The sequence below is a fragment of the Sinohyriopsis cumingii genome, chromosome 10 (assembly GCF_028554795.1).
Source record: "Sinohyriopsis cumingii isolate HCF-2022 chromosome 10, ASM2855479v2, whole genome shotgun sequence".
Lineage (NCBI taxonomy): Eukaryota > Metazoa > Mollusca > Bivalvia > Unionida > Unionidae > Sinohyriopsis > Sinohyriopsis cumingii.
In genome coordinates, this window is record NC_142970.1 from 92803722 (window position 1) to 92826913 (window position 23192).

At 33.2% G+C, this 23192-nt stretch overlaps 1 protein-coding gene across 3 annotated transcripts in view; it reads right to left on the minus strand.

Moving 5' to 3' along the window:
- The window catches only part of LOC149790592 (uncharacterized), a 133132-nt gene that overhangs the window by 23090 nt on the left and 86850 nt on the right, over window positions 1-23192 (minus strand). For all 3 annotated transcript variants that reach the window (XM_089972688.1, XM_089972687.1, XM_089972689.1), the window contains exons 2-4: window positions 14663-14824; window positions 12582-12684; window positions 4841-4934 (exon numbers count right to left, since the gene is read on the minus strand). In XM_089972688.1, coding sequence (XP_089828814.1) covers window positions 4841-4934; window positions 12582-12684; window positions 14663-14824 — 359 coding nt within the window. The remainder of the gene's footprint in view (window positions 1-4840; window positions 4935-12581; window positions 12685-14662; window positions 14825-23192) is intronic.

Consider the following 23192-nt stretch of genomic DNA (forward strand, 5'->3'; position numbering starts at 1 on the left):
TAAACCAGTTTAAAGAAGGATTGTCAAACCTTTAATAGTTCAACTTTTGCAGCAGAATTTCATGATCAACAAGATCAAAGGCTTTCTTGAAGTCAAGGAAAACAATCCCAGTCATACGTCCATTTTCCATTTCCTTCAGCCAAACATCAATTAATTTGGTAAGTTCTGTTTGGCATGAGTGGCACTTTCTAAATCCTGATTGCACTTTATGAAATAGAGAGTATATTTCAAAAATGTCTAGACCGGAATGGCTACAGGGTTTTCAAATAAGTTTGACAATACAGGTAGAATTGATATTGGTCTGTAATTCCCTGGATTCTCCTTTCTAAAAGATAGGCATAACCTTTGCACATTTCAGTGTTTCTGGAAAATTACCACACATTATACTTAAGCTTATGATATGCATTAGTGACTGTTATCACTGGTGCAGCAATTTTAAGAATTCGTGGATCAGTACCATCCAATCCAGAGGATTTATTAATATTCACCTTAATTTGCATATCAAAAACATCAGCTTCACTAACATTAGCTGCTGAAAAAAATTATCATCAGGAATTTTAGCTCTTATAAATAATAGAAGAGCATCAAGTTCAATTGGGCTGTTAGTCTGGTTCTGAATACTGTTACTGGAGATGGTTATGAAGAAATTGTTAAACATTTCCACAATGTCTTGTACAGATGTTGCTATATCATCATTTTGCTTAAGTCTAGGGGGAAGACAACTGTTCTTGGGTGGGTTCAGCTCTTTAAGATACTTCCACAATGTCTTGTTACTTTTACTATCATTAATAGCCTGTTTATAGTAGTTCTCTTCTGCCTTATCTATCAGGTGCTGAGTTTTATTCCTCCACTTTCTATAGCTTTTCATGTCTTTTTTCTTGTGGAAATTATCTCTTAGGTGCCTAGCCTCATTGATCTCAGGGGTAATCCACTTGGGTGTAGTTTGGTGTTTAACCCTTTTTGTTTTAATTGGGGCATGCTTGTCTAAGGCTGCATTAAACATCCCTGATAGCATTTGTCTAAGGCAGTGTTGACATCAGCTATATTGCAGACTGATTGGAAGGGATTGCAAACTAAATCATTACAAATATTTCCTCATAAAGTTGTTTAAAGTCCCTGTATTTCAATGTGTTGACCATTTTTAGATGATCTTGGAACATGTCTAATTATACAGACTGGATTGTGGTCACTCAGTGCATACGATGGCATATTAATTTCACTTATGTTTACAGGTTTATTAGTATAGACATGATCAATGACAGTAGCAATTTTATCTGTTACTCTAGTTGGGGTGTTAATTAATTGAATAAAGTTGAGTTTTAAAGTTACTTATGCATGTTAATGGTGGAGTCTTCATGTAGTCAATGTTAAAATCACCTAATATGATTGTTTCTAAATCTTCCTTTAGTAATAGATTTTGAATTTGCACCTCAAATCTATGCATAAGAACTTCCTTAATTTGAAAGTATGACTTTTGATTTACGCCAATTTTCCATTTAAGCCATTACCTCAGGAATGCAACTATGACAATAACATAGCTTTACATGTATCTATTTCCATCTGTCTGTTTTTCTTTGACATCTGTGGATTACTATCTTACCTTTTTGGTGTTTTTTTTCTTGCACAAAATGTTTAACACATATCATGACATCAGTATTGTTAGGTCTGAAAACTTTCTTCCAAAAAGGCAAAACAGTGTTTTGAGGTTAATATATATTTTTAATCATTATTTAATTCCAATTGCAATTACATTATAAAACAGCCAGCTTGTTGTTGACTGGTACAACATGTTTGTAAAGTGTCAAATTTTGAATTGTATTGAACCTGAAAGTTGAATGCATTGAGCATTACAATTTTATCACATTTAAGCCAGAAAAGTCTTTGTGAAGAGTCACTTCGACCTTTCTTCTTTCTTCTTCCCCCCCTCCTATGTCAGTGTTAAACTTGCAAGGCCAGCATCTACAACTCATTGAGATTTGACCGGGGCATCGCAACACTGTCCTGAGAAAGTAAACAGTTGAGCTACCAACCATAACTGCTTGATAGGAACCCATGTCAGTAGTCATTTTCAAAGGGAAGTAGATATGCAATATAGTCCAGAGATTCTAGGCTATCCAAAATCTGATGAAATAAATGATTATCTTGGGGAAAAAATTATGAACTGCTGCATACAACTGGTCAGAGTAAATTATGGCGTACACTTTGGAAGTAATGTGAATTTAGAGTGATGACCTTAGTCGAAATTCTTTAGTCCTAAAATTCCTGAGAGGAGAGAAGTTTGGCTCTGAGGAAGTCTAAAAAGAATAGTGCTTTCAACAAGAAAAGGGGACCAGGTTCTTTTCTTGTAAGAAAAGACAGATTTAAGTGCAGGGATGCACAATTTCTGAAAGAAAACAGCATTAAGGTATGCAATTTTAATTTTTCATGTAATTTTCTGGTTTTTATTGTTTTATGCAAATGTATTTGATATGACTAGGATCCATGTTATGTATCGTTTATTCTATTTCATGCAAATCTGTTGATAATAGAGTTGTTATGCAATTTATCTCTTTCATTTTACCGTTACTAGTTCATTGATATAATTGATTATTGCATGCCATCCAAGTTTTCATATGTGTAGGATTTCATAGGGTAATATGAAATAATTTCCTCTGTCTGTTAGGATGATACTGATTATAATGAGTTAATGATAATCACTTAGTTACATCTGATTTTGTAATGTTTTAACAATCTTGTAGGTTAGGGATTGCTGTGAGGTAGAATTTTGTGAATTTTATGCAATAGTAATCAAGCATGTGGTAGTGTAGGTAAAGAGATATGATAATGTTAGATACACTGCTCACGTTAAATTATGGTCGGTCACTGAAGTGAAAGTGATGATCTATCAAATTAGGTCAGAATTTATGCAGTGTTCGGATAGCTAGTTATGCTTCTGATTAACATAAGTGAGGGAATTTTATGTACATGTAGAAAGTGGTATATATAGAGATTATGGGGTAATTTTGTCCTTTAAGGAAACAGCTTTCTGGGAAAGACAGGACAGTCCAAAGACGGAAGTCATGAGTCTGGAAATAGATGATGTATTCAGAATAGTAAGACTAGAGAATAGGAAGACGTGATACATGGGTCACGAGAGAAAGGCGATGCAATCAGTTGTGGACATTGCACTCTTTTCACCACTCATTATTATGATGAAATAAATCCAAATTAAACACTGCTATTAAACTCTGTTAACATAACTTAGATTGAAGAGAAGTTGCTGCTATTAATTGTTATTGATTAAATTTTGTTATTTTTCTTGTCTAAAGGGGCTTGTATTACATTATTTCTTCCCAACAGTCTTGCTCAGTTCTCTGCTGATATTCTATCTTTCCACTCCCACCGGGCTATAAAATCAAGGGAGGTCATACCCTAGATAACACCAGCCAAATCCAATTAACTACCCCTCTTACTAAGAGGGCAATATTACAGTGATGATCTATACTGCTGTAAAATGTCAAACATGTTACCTTTCCCCATGTGATGTTTTAGCCTATGTACATAATTATGGCAAATCTTTCCATTAAAATGTCATTAATAATTACCTTGATAAAGAAGATATTGTGACTCTGTTTACTACATTGTTCATTTACAACCTATCATAACCATGTAATAGTGAATGAAAATGTTATCTATCCTCTTTAGAAAAAAATCTAAAATAAAAAAGCTTTTTCTGTATAGATACCTTAATTAAGGAGATCAATTACAATTAATTGCCATTGGGTCCTTGATACACAATTTGAAAACTTCTGATATTTCAAACAATATTTTCTGATATTTCACATTTTGGTTGAAAACTACAAAGCTATCATCCAAAATATAAAATACACGACACACAAGAAATGTTAAATTAATCACCTTTGACAGAAAATTAAAAGTGAATAAATGTCCATATAATGCATACAGATATACATATATTTATCAACATAGACCCCACCCTGTGGCATCACAGATCCAGCTGTGCTGTTGTATAAAACGTTGGCATAGCAGGGTGTATGCCCTTTACATCAAATCAATAATACTACCTCACTATAATGCACTTTAATATACAGCAGGTCATTTTATAAGGTATTTATGTTAAGGATCTTATTTTATTATTTAACAGTAATAATTCTGCACTCTTGTGTTATAACACAGTATTTGGTGTCCATTATCCCTAACAGTATTTCATACCAACAAGCAGTATGATGAAAATGGTGTTATTTATCAAACTGTGGTGCATTTAGGGCAGTGTTATTTATCAAACTGTGGTACATTTAGGGCAGTGTTATTTATCAAACTGTGTTATATTTAGAGCGGTGTTATTTATCAAACTGTGTTATATTTAGGGCAGTGTTATTTATCAAACTGTGGTATATTTAGGGCAGTGTCATTTATCAAACTGTGGTATATTTAGGGCAGTGTTATTTATCAAACTGTGGTACATTTAGGGCAGTGTTATTTATCAAACTGTGTTATATTTAGGGCAGTGTTATTTATCAAACTCTGGTATATTTAGAGCAGTGTTATTTATCAAACTGTGGTATATTTAGGGCAGTGTTATTTATCAAACTGTGGTATACTGGGAATGATAAATACAAGATACTCTCAACAGACTTCAAGTATGGTGCAAAGAAAACAGTACGATCATAAATACAGAAAAAACGAAAGCCCTACTAGTTACAACACAACAAAAACGAGCAGGGCTAGATAGTGACAAACTCCAGGTTCTATTTGACAATGTGAGCCTCAATATGACCTGGAATTTCATTGTTCTGCACCCCAACACATGTAATAGAATGTATTAATCTTATATACCCACCTTAAAATATGTCCTGAGTTTCTAATTCTGTGAACCAGTCCACGATGTGTCTCCTTATCTACGCTATCTCCATTTATAGATATAATCACATCACCTATAAGAAAATGATAAATCAGTCTTTACAGCATTCTCTCATTATAAAATGGTATAATGTATGGTTCCAATGGACATCATTATAATGACAGAGTACTGTTTAATGTATTTCAGTTTATAGCAGTCTCATTATAAAGTGTTATACTCTAAGACTCACATGGACATTGTTATAATGAGGAAAAGTTGTATGTATTTCATTATAAGGCAATCTTATTATAAAGTGGTATATTCTATAGCTCACACTGACAGTGTTATAATGAGGGAGTAATGTTTTATGTACTTAATTAAAAAGCAATATCACTATAAAGTGGCATACTTGATGGATCTCATGGTAAGTATTATAATGAGTGAATACTGTATCTGTATAATGTAATTCATTATTTCACTATAAGGCAGTATACTTAATGGTCAAACAGGATGTGTCATAATGAGGGAATACTGTATTTGTGTTAAGTAATTCATTATTTCACTAAAAGGCAGTATACTCTATGTGTCTATTGGGCAGTGTTATAGTGAGGTAATACTCTATTTGTATTATGTAAATCATTATTTCATTATAAGGCAGTATACTCTATGTGTCTATTGGGCAGTGTTATAATGAGGGATTACTGGATTTGTATTATGTGATTATTTATTTCACTATAAGGCATTATACTATATGGATCTATTAGGTGGTGTTATAATGAATGAATACTTTATTTGTATTATGTAATTCATTATTTCACTATAAGGCAGTATACTCTATGGGTCTAATGGGCAATGTTTTAATGAGGGAATACTGTATTTGTATGATGTAATTCATTACTTCACTATAAAGCAATACACTCTATGGGTCTAATGAGTAGTGTTATAATGAGGGAATACTGTCTAGTGTACTTTATTATAAAGCAGTCTCACCATAAGGCAGTACAGTATTAAGTTCTATATTATTTGCACTTATGATGGACAAGAATAGATGTTGTAAAATATATACCACTGAAATGAATTTAAAATTAAAATATTTGTTGAACTATTCAGGGCTGAAATCTTATGAATGTAATTAAAAACTGACTCCACCCCAACTCAAACTTTCACAAAACAAACAGTAAAACTAATGATCTGCCCTGAAAATCGAAAATTGTCAAAGACTGAGTTTGGGCTTGAGATGTTTTTGTCAGCCAATCACAAAGAACCTTACATTTGTAACATAACATTTAATTGGCTAAAAATTGCAATGCAGACTCAAACTGAAGCTCATAGTTTTATAGTCCAAAGTAAAAGGAGACATTGATTGAATCCAGATAAATTATACAGCAGGCTACTTTAAAGTCCTTTTAGAAGTTGCTATACATGTAGTTTGCAAATCAAAATATATTATTGGCAAAGTAACAGCAGAAATAATTAGACCCTGGGAACAGCTGGATATCAAAGACAGCATCTAATGGAAAGCTGGTGAAGGTTGGACTGTAGTTCTTAATTTAATCTAGAGCTCCTTTAGCTATTTCTGAACTTGTTTCGAAGACTTGAGATTCCATTCCTGGCTGGATGAATTCCCTGCAGTCAGGAAAAAAATGCTTTGCCTCCATAAATTAATCTAATGATGATTATCTATCACAACATGTGCTGTTGTGCAGTCATTAAGTCTTATGTCACGACTGACTACGCCAATAGCACCATGGAAAAAGGTGATTCAATCCCTCCAAATCATTGCCAGGGCCAGCATGTCAAGCCTATGATTAAAGCATTGGTGTCAAACTTGTGACCTTGACTTCAAGGACAAATGTTTAGCAAACATATTGCAGAACATCTTTATAATGATGCATCATATATATGAACAAAATCCATCAAGGGGTTTAGGAAAAGAACAAAATCCATGACAATGTTTAGGAAATGAACAAAATTCATGATAGGGTTTTAGAAATGTATAAAATCTATGATGCGATTTAGGAAATGAACAAAATCGACGATAGGGTTTAGGAAATGAACAAAATCAATCAAGGGGTTTAGGAAATGAACAAAATCAATCAACGGGTTTAGGAAATGAACAAAATCGATGATTGGGTTTAGGAAATGAACAAAATCGATGATTGGGTTTAGGAAATGAACAAATTTCATCAACGGGTTTAGGAAATGAACAAAATCGATCAACGGGTTTAGGAAATGAACAAAATCAACCAACGGGTTTAGGAAATGAACAAAATCGATCAAGGGGTTTAGGAAATGAACAAAATCAATCAAGGGGTTTAGGAAATGAACAAAATCAATCAAAGGGTTTAGGAAATGAACAAAATCGATGATTGGGTTTAGGAAATGAACAAATTTCATCAACGGGTTTAGGAAATGAACAAAATCGATCAATGGGTTTAGGAAATGAACAAAATCAATCAAGGGGTTTAGAAAATGAACAAAATCAATCAAGGGGTTTAGGAAATGAACAAAATCGATGATTGGGTTTAGGAAATGAACAAATTTCATCAACGGGATTAGGAAATGAACAAAATCGATCAACGGGTTTAGGAAATGAACAAAATCAACCAACGGGTTTAGGAAATGAACAAAATCGACCAAGAGGTTTAGGAAATGAACAAAATCCATCAAGGGGTTTAGGAAATGAACAAAATCAACCAACAGGTTTAGGAAATGAACAAAATCGATCAAGGGGTTTAGGAAATGAACAAAATCAATCAAGGGGTTTAGGAAATGAACAAAATCAATCAAGGGGTTTAGAAAATGAACAAAATCAATCAAGGGGTTTAGGAAATGAACAAAATCAATCAAGGGGTTTAGGAAATGAACAAAATCGATGATTGGGTTTAGGAAATGAACAAAATCGATGATTGGGTTTAGGAAATGAACAAATTTCATCAATGGGTTTAGGAAATGAACAAAATCGATGATTGGGTTTAGGAAATGAACAAAATCAATCAATGGGTTTAGGAAATGAACAAAATCGATGATTGGGTTTAGGAAATGAACAAATTTCATCAACGGGTTTAGGAAATGAACAAAATCGATCAACGGGTTTAAAAAATGAACAAAATTCATCAAGGGGTTTAAAAAATGAACAAAATTCATCAAGGGGTTTAAAAAATGAACAAAATTCATCAAGGGGTTTAGGAAATGAACAAAATAAATGATAGGGTTTAAGAAATGAACAAAATCAATCAAGGGTTTAGGAAATGAACAAAATCAATCAAGGGATTTAAAAATTGAACAAAATTCATCAAGGGGTTTAGGAAATGAACAAAATAGATGAAAGTGTTTAAGGAAATGAATAAAATCGACCAAGGGGCTTAGGAAAAGAACAAAGACCATCAAGGGGTTTAGGAAATTAACAAAAATCATCAACAGGTTTAGGAAATGAACAAAATAGATCAAAGGGTTTAAGAAATGAACAAAATCGATGATTGGGTTTAGGAAATGAACAAATTTCATCAACAGGTTTAGGAAATGAACAAAATCGATGATTGGGTTTAGGAAATGAACAAATTTCATCAACGGGTTTAGGAAATGAACAAAATCAATCAGGGGGTTTAGGAAATAAACAAAATCGATGATAGGGTATAGGAAATGAAACCAAACTTTCATGCAATTTTTCTATTACTGTAACTGTGACACCAATGTCAGAGGGGTGTTAAAATAAGTGCATAGCAGAATGAGTTGTCTTAACTTCATAATAATTTGACATTAGGATGAACAATATCCATGGAGGCATTTCAGTAATATAAGCAAAAATGAAAAACCTTTAACCAAAACCTTAATGCAAATATTTCAATGTCCATGGAGGCATTTCAGTAATATAAGCAAAAATGAAAAACCTTTAACCAAAACCTTAATGCAAATATTTCAATGTCCATGGAGGCATTTCAGTAATATAAGCAAAAATGAAAAACCTTTAACCAAAACCTTAATGCAAATATTTCAATGTCCATGGAGGCATCTCAGTAATATAAGCAAAAATGAAAAACCTTTAACCAAAACCTTAATGCAAATATTTCAATGTCCATGGAGGCATTTCAGTAATATAAGCAAAAATGAAAAACCTTTAACCAAAACCTTAATGCAAATATTTCAATGTCCATGGAGGCATCTCAGTAATATAAGCAAAAATGAAAAACCTTTAACCAAAACCTTAATGCAAATATTTCAATGTCCATGGAGGCATTTCAGTAATATAAGCAAAAATGAAAAACCTTTAACCAAAACCTTAATGCAAATATTTCAATGTCCATGGAGGCATTTCAGTAATATAAGCAAAAATGAAAAACCTTTAACCAAAACCTTAATGCAAATATTTCAATGTCCATGGAGGCATTTCAGTAATATAAGCAAAAATGAAAAACCTTTAACCAAAACCTTAATGCAAATATTTCAATGTCCATGGAGGCATTTCAGTAATATAAGCAAAAATGAAAAACCTTTAACCAAAACCTTAATGCAAATATTTCAATGTCCATGGAGGCATTTCAGTAATATAAGCAAAAATGAAAAACCTTTAACCAAAACCTTAATGCAAATATTTCAATGTCCATGGAGGCATTTCAGTAATATAAGCAAAAATGAAAAACCTTTAACCAAAACCTTAATGCAAATATTTCAATATCCATGACCTTGATCCCAAGGTTAAAGGTCAAAGGAGCTGGAACAGGGATGCATGCTGCCAAATGAATTGTGTTAACTTTATAATTAGTTATCCAAGTATGAATTTTTTCTATCAAGGGCTTTAGGAAATACATACAAACACAATAATTTAAACAAAACATATGAACATTTTATAAGATTGTGACCTTGATACAAAGGTCAAAGGCAGCAACTCAGTATACAGTGAATCAACTGCATTAGTATCACAATATGATGAGAATCCATGATGGGGTTTAGGTAATATATGTCAACCAAAACCTTTAACTGAAACCTTGACAAGCTGTTGACAACGAGAAAAAAAGGGCTCAACAAAAATTAGGTCATTCCAACAGGTTGAAATTACCATACTATCTCTTGTCACATTGTCCTCACAGCCTTAAATTCTACAAATGTGTTCAGTAATTCATTCCCAAAGAAAACTCTATGAAACTACTTAAAAGTTTTAAGTTCAAATTACTTGTACTGAACAAATAATCAATAATGGAGTCAAATGTACTTAGTCCAACCTGTCAGTACCCTTAATACAGCAAACCATGTTCTCAACTGCCATTATAATTTCTTCCAGACAGATTTCATGCATAAAAGTCATATAAATAATGGTCACCTGATTTCTGCAGTCAGTGGCCAGGTATTCCCTTACCTAGTAATGGTTTCTCACTGCTATGAGTGGTCACTGGAGTATATCAAAAGAGACAGCTCAGTGTATGCAAATCAATCTGTGTTTCAATGCTAAAGTTAATTTATTATCACAGGAATCAATTTGTAAGCATTCTCTATCTGGCTTGTACTTACCACACTCCAGTTACACTTATGGTGTAACTTGAAGGTGTCAATATTTTAAATACAAACAGTAACATGATCTAGTCAAAGCAATTTGTTTGGTAGATTGTGGACAAGCAGTTGTGTTGTTGCAGCAGAAAGGGGTGTCTCTTCCTGTGTCAACGTGACATGTATAGATCAATAACTTCATTTATTGCCGGTGAATTAGAGCAATATCTGATGATCAACAGTAATATATGAGGAGAGATACGAGTTACATCTCTTTTCTTAGGGTTCTTTCAATATTTAAAAATATCTGATGGTATATAAAAGGCAGGTGAAGTTTCAAGTCATGTGTTAATAACCACAGCTAAATACAGTTCTTTTTCATTCCCTATTCATCACTAGTTTCTCACAAAACTCAACTGTCTTTTGACCTTGGTCATTTGAGGAACTGCCTGATTCAGACACTTTCTGAAGTGTGGACAGCTGTTTCTAATTACAAAAGCTGACTGAACAAAGAGCCCTTTCCCTGTTTTAAAGTCAGCTGGCAGTAAGTAGTGATGGTAGTGTTTTGTTATGGTGCACAAATTAAACTTGTGTCAGTGAATTCTTTAATAATCAGTGACGAATTAATTAACAGGATGGATTAAAGTGAGTAGTATAAAGTAATACTGGCGGAAACAGAAGTCTGAGAACTTTTTTTCCTTCATAAAGCAGTACCCAAAATGAGTAGGCAGAGTGAAAACACATTTTTAAAATATAAATATTTAGGTTGAGAAAGAATTTGATTTATAAATTTGAGGGTTTCTTTCTATGAGGACAAATAAAAGACAATAATTATTTTTTCTCTTTCTCCCTGTTGATCTTTTTGCAACATTACTGTACTGTTTCAGCCTTTGTTAATCTAAAAAAAAAATTACATTTTCATAATCATAACTTATGATATTCATTTCAAGTAAAAAAATTACATTGTATTTGTTAAAAACACTAGCTTAATATGTTAAAATAAAATTTTTTTAAATAATAATTAAAAAAACTTTTACATTTTTTTTTATATACAATTACAGTATATACAGGAGGTCATGCCTTAATAGGGATGGTTATGCCAGGGCCTTAATTAGCAGGAGTATATGTATACCTGTGTTGGTTAGTGCCAGGTCCTAATTAGTAACAGGATGCAAATACCTATTGTGCCTAGTGCCAGTCTTTAATTAAGTGTGTGTGTGTGTGTGTGTGTGTGTGTGTGTGTGTGTGTGTGTGTGTTTGACTTTTAACACAGCTTTTAACAATTTTAGTCATATCACTACAATGTCTGCAGTGTGGTGGTTAATAGTGATGTCTAGCACTGGGGCATCATGCCACAGACATGTAGCAGCATGTCCCATCCAGTCACATTATCCTGACAGTCCTAACACTATCCTCCTAATGCTGAGTGCCAAGCAAGGCAGCTGCTTGTACCATTTTTGTAAGTCTCTGGCATGACTTGGCCAGGGTTCAAACCTGCAACCTCCCACATCCAAGGCAGACACTTGAGACGCTTAAACCACTTGGGCCACCAGTGATGAAATGTGCTCTACACGTAAGTAAAGACTTATTTTTGTACAAGGTATGCTAAAAAAAAATTATGTTTAAATGACATGTCCAAGCTCGTACTAAGGCTGGATCACTATGTCAATTAACTGCTTTAGATTTATATTACACATTGATATGATTAGTCAATAATTCATAACTGTACTGGTTCAATAAAAAATTTTAAAATTCCAGCAAACAGTTACATAAAAATCTAGAATAAATACTTTAAACAGCTGTTCCATATGAAACACTTTCTAATTTTGCATATACACTTGTGATGCTAATGACTTCAACTGATACATATGAAACATGTAAAAAAAAATACATTACATCATACCAATCCACATATATGCCAAAAAGGCCACAATTTCATTTACTGATGATACATGATTGTATATAACAACACCAAATTAAAAAATGATGTGTTTATACATTATTAATGAATGCATAGATCAATTTATTTAGGTATCAATCTACCTAATGACCTTTATATCAAGGGAGACAACTCTTACCTCTTCTCATCCCAGCCAGCCATGCTGGGCCAACAATTTCATTTACTGATGATACATGATTGTATATAACAACACCAAATTAAAAAATGATGTGTTTATACATTATTAATGAATGCAAAGATCAATTTATTTAGGTATCAATCTACCTAATGACCTTTTAAATCAAGGGAGACAAGTCTTACCTCTCCTCATCCCAGCCAGCCATGCTGGGCCACCAATTTCAACATAGTCTACGTAAGTCATTATCTCTACTTCGTTTGTCTTCTTATGTTTAATGCCATAACTCTGAAAATAGGAATAATCTGAATTTGAAGAAATACCATAAACATGTCTACATGTCACAGGTACCCCTGCAAATAAGGTCAGAATTAAATCTTGGTTTAACATGCAAAGGTAAATGTTGAAATTGAACTGGAAACATAAGCTCCATATTCAAGAGTCATCAATCCACTTCATTGGCCCTTAGCTAAAACAGTGTTTTGAACAAGTGTCTTCTTGCAGATACAAGAATTATCAAGTAACATTAATTGACCAATGAGAGAGATTATTACATAACATGTTAGGTATTCAATATGGCAACTACACTGATTTTATGGTGTTTTGAAAATAAACAAAACTTCTGCATATGAAAGGTTTAAATTGTGTCATGTGTCCTTGTCTGCAGAGATCCCAACAATTATTTCAATGTAAATGTAACATGGAGTCTGATTGGATCAGTTTTTTTCAGATCCATCCAATCAGATGGCTGAGAAGAATTTTTTTGGTCAGTTATATAAGCCAGGGGATAGTGTGGAATAAAGTGGATCAATAACCATGGTAGTAAAGATAAAGTTAAACAACTCGGCCAGACAGAATAAGAAGAAAACTGACCTTGACCCATCAGTGTTCAATATGGGATTCAGGAATATGGGACACATGGCACCTTGATATTTTCTAAAGAGGTCAGGTCAAGTTTTGATAAACTAATAGTTTATGTGGTTTCTATTTTAAAAAACATAAAAAAATAACTGTCATTCTTTGTAATTTCAGTCTGTGTAATTTATAACACTAAATGTACTAATGCTCTTTATAAGTAAAACAGGGTTAACACTAAATGTACTAATGCTCTTTATAAGTAAAACAGGGTTAACACTAAATGTACTAATGCTCTTTATAAGTAAAACAGGGTTAACACTAAATCTACTAATGCTCTTTATAAGTAAAACAGGGTTAACACTAAATGTACTAATGCTCTTTATAAGTAAAACAGGGTTAACACTAAATGTACTAATGTTCTTTATAAGTAAAACAGGGTTAACACTAAATGTACTAATGTTCTTTATAAGTAAAACAGGGTTAACACTAAATGTACTAATGCTCTTTATAAGTAAAACAGGGTTCCACAAAATGTACTAATGCTCTTTATAAGTAAAACAGGGTTAACACTAAATGTACTAATGCTCTTTATAAGTAAAACAGGGTTCCACAAAATGTACTAATGCTCTTTATAAGTAAAACAGGGTTAACACTAAATGTACTAATGCTCTTTATAAGTAAAACAGGGTTAACACTAAATGTACTAATGTTCTTTATAAGTAAAACAGGGTTAACACTAAATGTACTAATGCTCTTTATAAGTAAAACAGGGTTAACACTAAATGTACTAATGTTCTTTATAAGTAAAACAGGGTTAACATTAAATGTACTAATGCTCTTTATAAGTAAAACAGGGTTAACACTAAATGTACTAATGTTCTTTATAAGTAAAACAGGGTTAACACTAAATGTACTAATGCTCTTTATAAGTAAAACAGTGTATCACCTCTGATCACTGCATGTATGTAATCCCCACCCCACCCTCGTAATAATGTAATAATCCTCTTTAGACATAAAACAAGGTTCTACAGAAAGTGCCATGCTAGGAGACAGTACATCTCCCCCTCCCCACCTCCCACAACCAAGTAATAATGATCTTTAGATGTAAATCCTGGTTCTACTGACTGTGAGATCTCACCAGTAATCCATCCTAGGATGTAATACCCCCCCCCATTTTTGACTTGTAAAACTATATAAAGATTTAACAGAAAATTATATGGGGTCTCATCTGTGATTCATGCTTGGATGTGACACCCCTTTTGCTGTTACTGAGACTTGTAACACTGTACAAACATTTTACAGAAAACAGTTACATACTGTTTAAACATTGAAGCAGCCACTGTTGTTGTCACTGTTGCTGCCAGAAAAAAAGAAATGTACAACAAAAAGTGTTTTAGTAATTGCTTACCTGTAGAGTAAAACCCCAAGAGTTATCTTTCTTGTATAGTTTCAGTGTACGTCTCCGTCTGTTATCCTCTGGGTTAGTTATCACAGTTTTGTCAGCATCTAACTCTGGATGAACATCACCCACTGAGAAACGAGCTGGCTTTTCTTTTACCATTTTTGGTGGCTGTAAAATAGGATGTATAAATCAATATTTAAGGAAACAAAATCTCTGAAACAAAAATCTGAATATTTTGGGAAATAAATAAATCTCACCAAAACTTCTGTAAGTTCATTTATTTTCCTGGGTATCAAGTTTTGTTTTTTTTGCAAGTAACTGTTGCCTTATGCCCATATACATTCATGTTTTAGCCCAGTCCAATTGCAAACAACATTAAACTTGATCCGCCATCGCATAATGTATCACCATATCAGGGTAGATGGTGTTTATTTTACTGATGAACTCTAAAAAAAATGCAAAAATCTAGATCTGCCAGCACAAGTGAAAACAGTTTTGATCTGTGCAGTTTACACCTGAACTGGACTTATAATTGAGTACAGATGGTACCTGACTTATAATTGAGTACAGATGGTACCTGTTTCCTGGATGAGCAAAGTCATCCAACCGCTTCAGCTTAGAGCCACAGTCACTGGGGCTTTGAATTCATAATTTCTACATAATCGGTGTTCCATAAAAAAGTACATTTACATTATATTAATGCTTAAAGGGGCACAATATTATCATAAAAAAGATGGCTCTGACTTTGAAAGGATAAAAACATTATGGCACTTCCACTGTGTCGATCTAAAATTTTCTGTTCAGCTTTATCTGTTCACCTATCTCTTTTTATCAGCTGAAAAACGACAGATATCTCTGATATCAAACAACCACTCTAAAAATATTCTACCTCCACAAACATCAAACAAGTGACCTCAGATTAAAATTTATCAGCTTTTGATTATACTGCTAAATGAGATCTACGATTTTGACTGAGATAACTAAAACTACTGCACTGGGTTTCTATCTATAGCAATTTCTCTCTCATAAATGCATGAGCATGTTTGCTTGCATGGACACACACACACACGAACCCACCCACAACCCTTAAAGATCAGACAGCTGGAGTGCATCTTAATGTCTTTGGGTCAAGTGTGGAAAAGGTCTATCAACAATCTCTGCATCTGTAAACATCAAATAAAATCATTAGCTAAAAGTGGTCTTATGAATAACAGTAAAATGTATCCAAACCATATGGTAATGAGTAATGTCAATATTTCATAGAAGCCGCTTGTACCTGATATAATATGGCACACAATGAAGGGCAAAATCATGACTCTTCAAGGGACCTGTCTACTGCTTCACAATACCCAGAATTCAACATTATTGGAGATTATGGAAAAATATATCGGTTGAATCAATCATAAAGAAAATAAATATGGAAGGGTATGATATGTTGATAGAAGGTATGCTGGTCTAATATGGCAGATAAACAAAATCATTACCCTTGTGAGTGCAGATACCTTTCTATTGGGAAACCCATCTATTGGGAAATCTTAACTTTTGTTCTTTCAATAAACAACAGCTTCTGGATATTTACCATACAAACTTGCTTAAAAGTTGGGTTCATTTGTAAACAACAGACCCTAATCAGTTGTCGCAAAATGTACCAGAAGATCATGGTCTATGTTACTTGTTCTAATGATTATTCCTAACAAACTGAACAGACCCAGATCTGCAGGCACATTATATGACAGAAGATCAGTGTCTATGTTACTTATTCTACTGATTATTCCTAACAAACTGAACAGACCCAGATCTGCAGGCACATTATATGACAGAAGATCATGGTCTATGTTACTTGTTCTAATGATTATTCCTAACAAACTGAACAGACCCAGATCTGCAGGCACATTATATGACAGAAGATCATGGTCTATGTTACTTGTTCTAATGATTATTCCTAACAAACTGAACAGACCCAGATCTGCAGGCACATTATATGACAGAAGATCAGTGTCTGTGTTACTTGTTCTAATGATTATTCCTAACAAACTGAACAGACCCAGATCTGCAGGCACATTATATGACAGAAGATCTGTCTCTCTGTTACTTGTTCTAATGATTATTCCTAACAAACTGAACAGACCCAGATCTGCAGACACATTATATGACAGAAGATCATGGTCTATGTTACTTGTTCTAATGATTATTCCTAAGAAATGGAACAGACCCAGATCTACAAACACATTATATGACAGAAGATCTGTGTTTATGTTACTTGTTCTACTGATTATTCCTAACAAACTGAACAGACCCAGATCTGCAGGCACATTATATGACAGAAGATCTGTGTCTATGCAGTTTGCAGCTGGACTTGTCTTGTAAGTGAGTACAAACGGTAATAAGATATCCCAAGGAAACAGCTTGTACCTGATATAAGGGCAAAAGACTTGACTTATAAGTGAATACAAACGGTAATAAGATATCCCAAGGAAACAGCTTGTACCTGATATATGGGCGAAAGACTTGACTTATAAGTGAGTACAAACGGTAATAAGATATCCCAAGGAAACAGCTTGTACCTGATATAAGGGCGAAAGACTTGACTTATAAGCGAGTACAAACGGTAATAAGATATCCCAAGGAAACAGCTTGTACTTGATATAAGGGCAAAATCTTAACTCTTTATGATTTCTATTTTACTTGTCATGTTTACTTAATCTCAGGACTTTTTGAATGCCAGAATTATATTTGTCATTGGCATGGTATTATACAAAACAGTATCTATACCTAACATGAGCACATGAACCCAATAATATAAACATGGTCTTAATATACAACACAGTATCTATACCTAACATGAGCACACAGACTCGATAATATAAACATGGTCTTATACAACACAGTATCTATACTTAACATGTGCATACAAACTTGATTAAATAAACATGGTCTTATACAACACAGTATCTATACCTAACATGAGCACACAAACCCAATAATATAAACATGGTCTTATACAACACAGTATCTATACCCAACATGAGCACACAAACTCGATAATATAAGCAAACAGCATGCAAATACTGAAAACAGAAATCATATAATATTTATTCTTAAATGGAATTAAAAAAATAAAGAATACATTTTTAAGTATTCCAGACTATTAACTGAATTCAATAAGCATACCCTCACTATAATGTCACTTAGTATAACAACTTTCTTGTCAGTACTCTATCGACAATGGACTAGGCCCTCATGAAAGGTTTGACTAACTCATTATAGTAACAAGTAAGTTTAGGTATCAGGAAAAAGAAATATAGATGAAAGATATTGAAAAACAACTGTAAACTCCATAAAATGTAAAGTCAATTTTTTGTTTTCAAAAAGCACTCTTTTGAAAAGTTCAAGACATTCTTGGAATGAAAACCATCAAATAATGCATCTCAGGCAAGATGGTTGCCTCATTTCATCAAATAATGTAATTAATTGGTGAGAACATCTACAAGATCATAATCTGCAACATTCAATCAGGTTTACACTGGATCACACTTTTCTTAAATTAATTGGTGAGAACATCTACAAGATCATAATCTGCAATATTCAATCAGGTTTATACTGGATCACACTTTTCTTAAATTAATTGCTGACGACATCTACAAGATCATAGTCTGCAGTATTCAATTAAGTTCATGCTGGATCACACCCCTTTCTTGAATTAATTGGTGAAGACTCTACAAAGAACATTATAGCTACATCATTCAAATATATATGCTGATCCTAAGAACCAAAATAGTTTTTTATATATAGAATTTTATTTTAAATGATTAAAATTAATCTTTCCTGATGATACTAGCCTGCATATAATTGATGAAAATCCAAAATATGTAGATAAAATTCAAAATTCTGATATAAAAAAAATATATGACTTGTCCCATCAATGGCTACAATATATATCAGTGTGGTCATATTGGTACCTTTACTGATCTTAAATATTAACTGTTGTCCGAAGATGTAACACTAATGTACTTATACTACAGTCTGCTCCTTCCTGATTGTCAAGTGATGCTATCTGCATCTCAGTTGTCAACACCAAACTTCCAGACGTATTATCAATCACTCAGTTACAATGGTGTTCAGGCAATCAATTGCACCAAAAAAAATAGACATCGGGTCTATTACAGTGCAAGAGCTAGCACATTTTTTTTCCAATAAGTGGTGCTTTTATCATGACATCACAGAGTGCTACATTGAATCCAGTATTCAATTGGATCACACTTTTGTTGACCTCGTCTAAAAATGTCCACTTATTTTAACATTGACTTGGCTGCATATATTTCTTGTGGTGGCTATGTAATAATTTTGCAAGGAACAGTCTGATTGACATGCACTGAAATAAACTAAATAATTACAATTTAAATGTCTAATAAAATTCTTATGACTTGTTGTTTAATGACTTTAACCAAGAGACAGTGCTTAGATTTAAAATTTCCAGCAACTTAGTGAATTTTCAGAGTGCTGATTCAGGGCTGACCAGCATTCTATTTAATGATAAAAAATTTAATATTTTCTACAGGACTTTTATTTACCATTTGTTTTGATCAAACTCATAAAAGCACTTCACTCTCACTCTTCAGTACTAATAAAAGCTTACCTGATGGAGAGTAGACTGGTCTCAGTTTGTAATTACTTAAACCAATGATAGAAAGGCCATAAAATAGGTTCTGAAAAACACACTTTCACAATTTTGATTGCTAACATCATCAATGTTTATATTCCTGTAATAACTGATCGAGAAAGAGTTTATTCTGAGTACATAATAATATTTACTACTTGCCTGCCTGGGCACATAACAGTTTAGTGCTTGCTTTACTGTGAGTGGATCTGAAGATTTTTCAACCCATTATAATGTAAAAATGTAATCCAAATAATCAAGGTATGTCGCATATGGCTGGCATTCTGGGATTCAAGAAGTATCTCAGCATTTAGGACTTCATTTTAGCATTTGTCAAAAAAAAAGGCCTGGGAGAAAGTTAATGTTTTGAAGAATTTTTAAATACAGATAATAGTTTATCAATGGAAAGAATGTGTGAATTTTATATACTTCCTTTCCTTGACTATGATGATTATATCTGGGATAAATTGTGCCATGTAAGAAAAAGAATCATTGGAAAAATAAATTTGGAGGCTGTATGAACAGTATCAGGTGTCGAGAAGTGTGTCCTGGACGTGACTATATAAGCAAAATGGGCAGGATTACTGCAAGCATGAACCAGTTCCGATGTTTAAAATGTGGCAACTATCATTGTACAGGCTGTAATTCAATCTTTTGACCACAGTCATCTCGTATTAGTATGCCCCTCCGTGTAGAACAACACTGTATCAAAATTCATTTCTCATATTAGTATGCCCCTCCATGAAGAACAACACTGTATCAAAATTCATTTCTCATATTAGTATGCCCCTCGGTGTAGAACAACACTGTATCAAAATTCATTTCTCATATTAGTATGCCCCTCCGTGTAGAACAACACTGTATCAAAATTCATTTCTCATATTAGTATGCCCCTCCATGTAGAACAACACTGTACCAAAATTCATTTCTCATATTAGTATGCCCCTCCATGTAGAACAACACTGTATCAAAATTCATTTCTCATATCAGTATGCCCCTCCTTGTAGAACAACACTGTATCAAAATTCATTTCTCATATTAGTATGCCCCTCCGTGTAGAACAACACTGTATCAAAATTCATTTCTGCCTTCTATAATTCAACTGTGATCCACCAGTAGAAATGTATATAACCCATGTATTCAAAATCTTGAAATTTAGTATAATCAAAATAAACAAGTAACTCCTTCATATTATTATGTTGGTGACCAGATTTTTCAAGCCCAGTATAATCAATTTAGAACCAAATGTGTTAGTCTATTAAAGATGTATTATTATAGTCAACCATCTTTCCAACATGTATTGTTTATATATCATGTGTTTTCATTTATCAAAACAGTTAAACACTTCCTATTAGAATGTCAAATTTCCATAAAATTGTGTTTTTTCCCACATTACCTGATTGCCTTAAAATTAAGACATCATTATTTGGCAATTCCATGTTGTCAGATTAAATTAATACAATGATATTTCTGGCAATGCAATATAATTATCAAACTACTTTCTGTAGTTGGTATATACAACTGAAAATTACGTCAACATTTTACATTTGATATGTTAGTGATTAAGTCAGTACATTTATACTTATACAATTTCATAGCAATAAGGTCAGATTTTTCAGCCAAGTTATGCCAGGGAAATGAAGTGATTTCATCTAGATGTGCAGATGTTTCCTTGAATACTATTTTGATCTAGATGCACAGATGTTTTCTTGAGTACTATTTTGGTCTAGATGTACAGAGGTGTCCCTGAATACTGTTTTGATCTAGATGTACAAAGGTGTCCTTGAATACTGTTTTGATCTAGATGTACAGATGTTTCTTTGAACACTGATTTAATCAAGATGTACAGATGTTTTCTTGAATACCAACTTGATCTAGATATAAAAATATTTTCATGAATACTGAGTTGATCTAGATGTACAGATGTTTCCTTGAATACTATTTTGATCTAGATGTACAGATCTTTCCTTGAATACTGTTTTGATCTAGATGTATAGGTGTCCTTGAATAGTGTTTTGATCTAGATGTATAAATGTTTCCTTGAATACTGTTTTGATCTAGATGTACGTATGTTTCCTTGAGTACTATTTTGATCTAGATGTACAGATGCTTCTTTGAACACTAATTTATTCTAGATGTACAGATGTTTTCTTGAATACCAACTTGATCTAGATATAAAAATGTTTTCATGAATACTGATTTGATCTAGATGTACAGATGTTTCCTTGAATACTATTTTGATTTAGATGTAGATATTTCCTTGAATACCAATTTGAACTAGATGTAAAGAGGTGTCCTTTAATACTGTGTTGATCTAGATGTAGATGTTTCCTTGCATACTGTTTTGATCTAGATGTACAGAGGTGTCCTTGAATACTGTTTTGATCTAGATGTACAGCTATTTCCTTGAATACCAATTTGATCTAGATGTACAGGTGTCCTTGAATACTGTTCTGATCTAGATGTAGATGTTTCCTTGAATAATGTTTTGATCTAGATATACATGTTTCCTTGAGTACTGTTTTGATCTAGATGTACAGATGTTTCCTTGAATACTGTTTTAATCTAGATACACATGTTTCCTTGAGTACTGTTTTGATCTAAATGTACAGTTGTTTTCTTGAATACCGACTTGATCTAGATATAAAAATGTTTTCATGAATACTGATTTGATCTGGATGTACAGATGTTTCCTTGAATACTGTTCTGATTTTAAATGCATATATGTTTCCTTGAATACTGTTAAAAAGCTGAGCTTCGCAGTGTTGTAGAGAATGAAATACATACTGTACATGCTCACTCACATGTTGAATCCAACTGCAAACTGCACAGACCCGATTTTGCCATTGCATAATGCACCAGCAGGTCCTTGTCTATGCAGCTTGTTAGGAGCAACCAGTGGAATGAATAAGAGAAATAAGCAATGACAAATCAGGATAAATTATACTATAAAAATATACTTCACAACATTTGAAAATGTCAATATGGAAAAAAAATGTCAAGGACAATCAACAAGAGTTTATGTCCTTGATAGCAAAGAGGCAACAAATGCACATGCAAGGTTTACCAATGACACAGTGTCATAACTGTCACTTATTGTAACAGTTTCAGGCACTTAAAGCCTGATATATAATTAAATTTCTGGGTAGCTAAGATATTTGACATTATAATGAAAACTAGTTTGTATTCCTACATTATGGGGTGTAGATCCATTACAATTTATTACTTGTCTGTTAGAAGGGAACTATGGTGACAAGTTGGACTCATAATCCATGTATCATAGTTTGGAGACCCACCCTGGCCAGCCAGCATTGGCTACCTAAGGCGTCATTGGGAAAGGCACTTGGCTCTCATTTCCTCAGCATGATATTGCCAGTTAAAATGCCATTAAAACCAGCAAAAACAAAATTAGAAATTACTAAAATATGGTCTACAGTACTACTACTATATATAACTTATCATACAGGTATTGTAAATCCAATCTCAAGTCAGATTCAAGATGGCCCCATTTTGAAATACCATATATATTTGCTTATAAGTGAGTTCAACTACAAACTGCCCCATTTTGAAATACCATATATATTTGCTTATAAGTGAGTTCAACTACAAACTGCACAAACCCAGCTCTGCCATCACACATTGTACTGGCATATCTCAGTCTATGCAGTTTGTTAGGTGCAATCAGTAGGACAAACAACATGGACTATCATCTGCTGGCACTTTATTTGATGGCAAGTCAGTGTCTATGTTGTTTGTGGTTAGACTCAGGGTCTAAGTTGTTTGCAGTTAGACTCAGTGTCTATGTTGCTTGTGGTTGGACTCAGGGTCTATGTTGTTTGTGGGTGGACTCAGGGTCTATGTTGTTTGTGGTTGGACTAA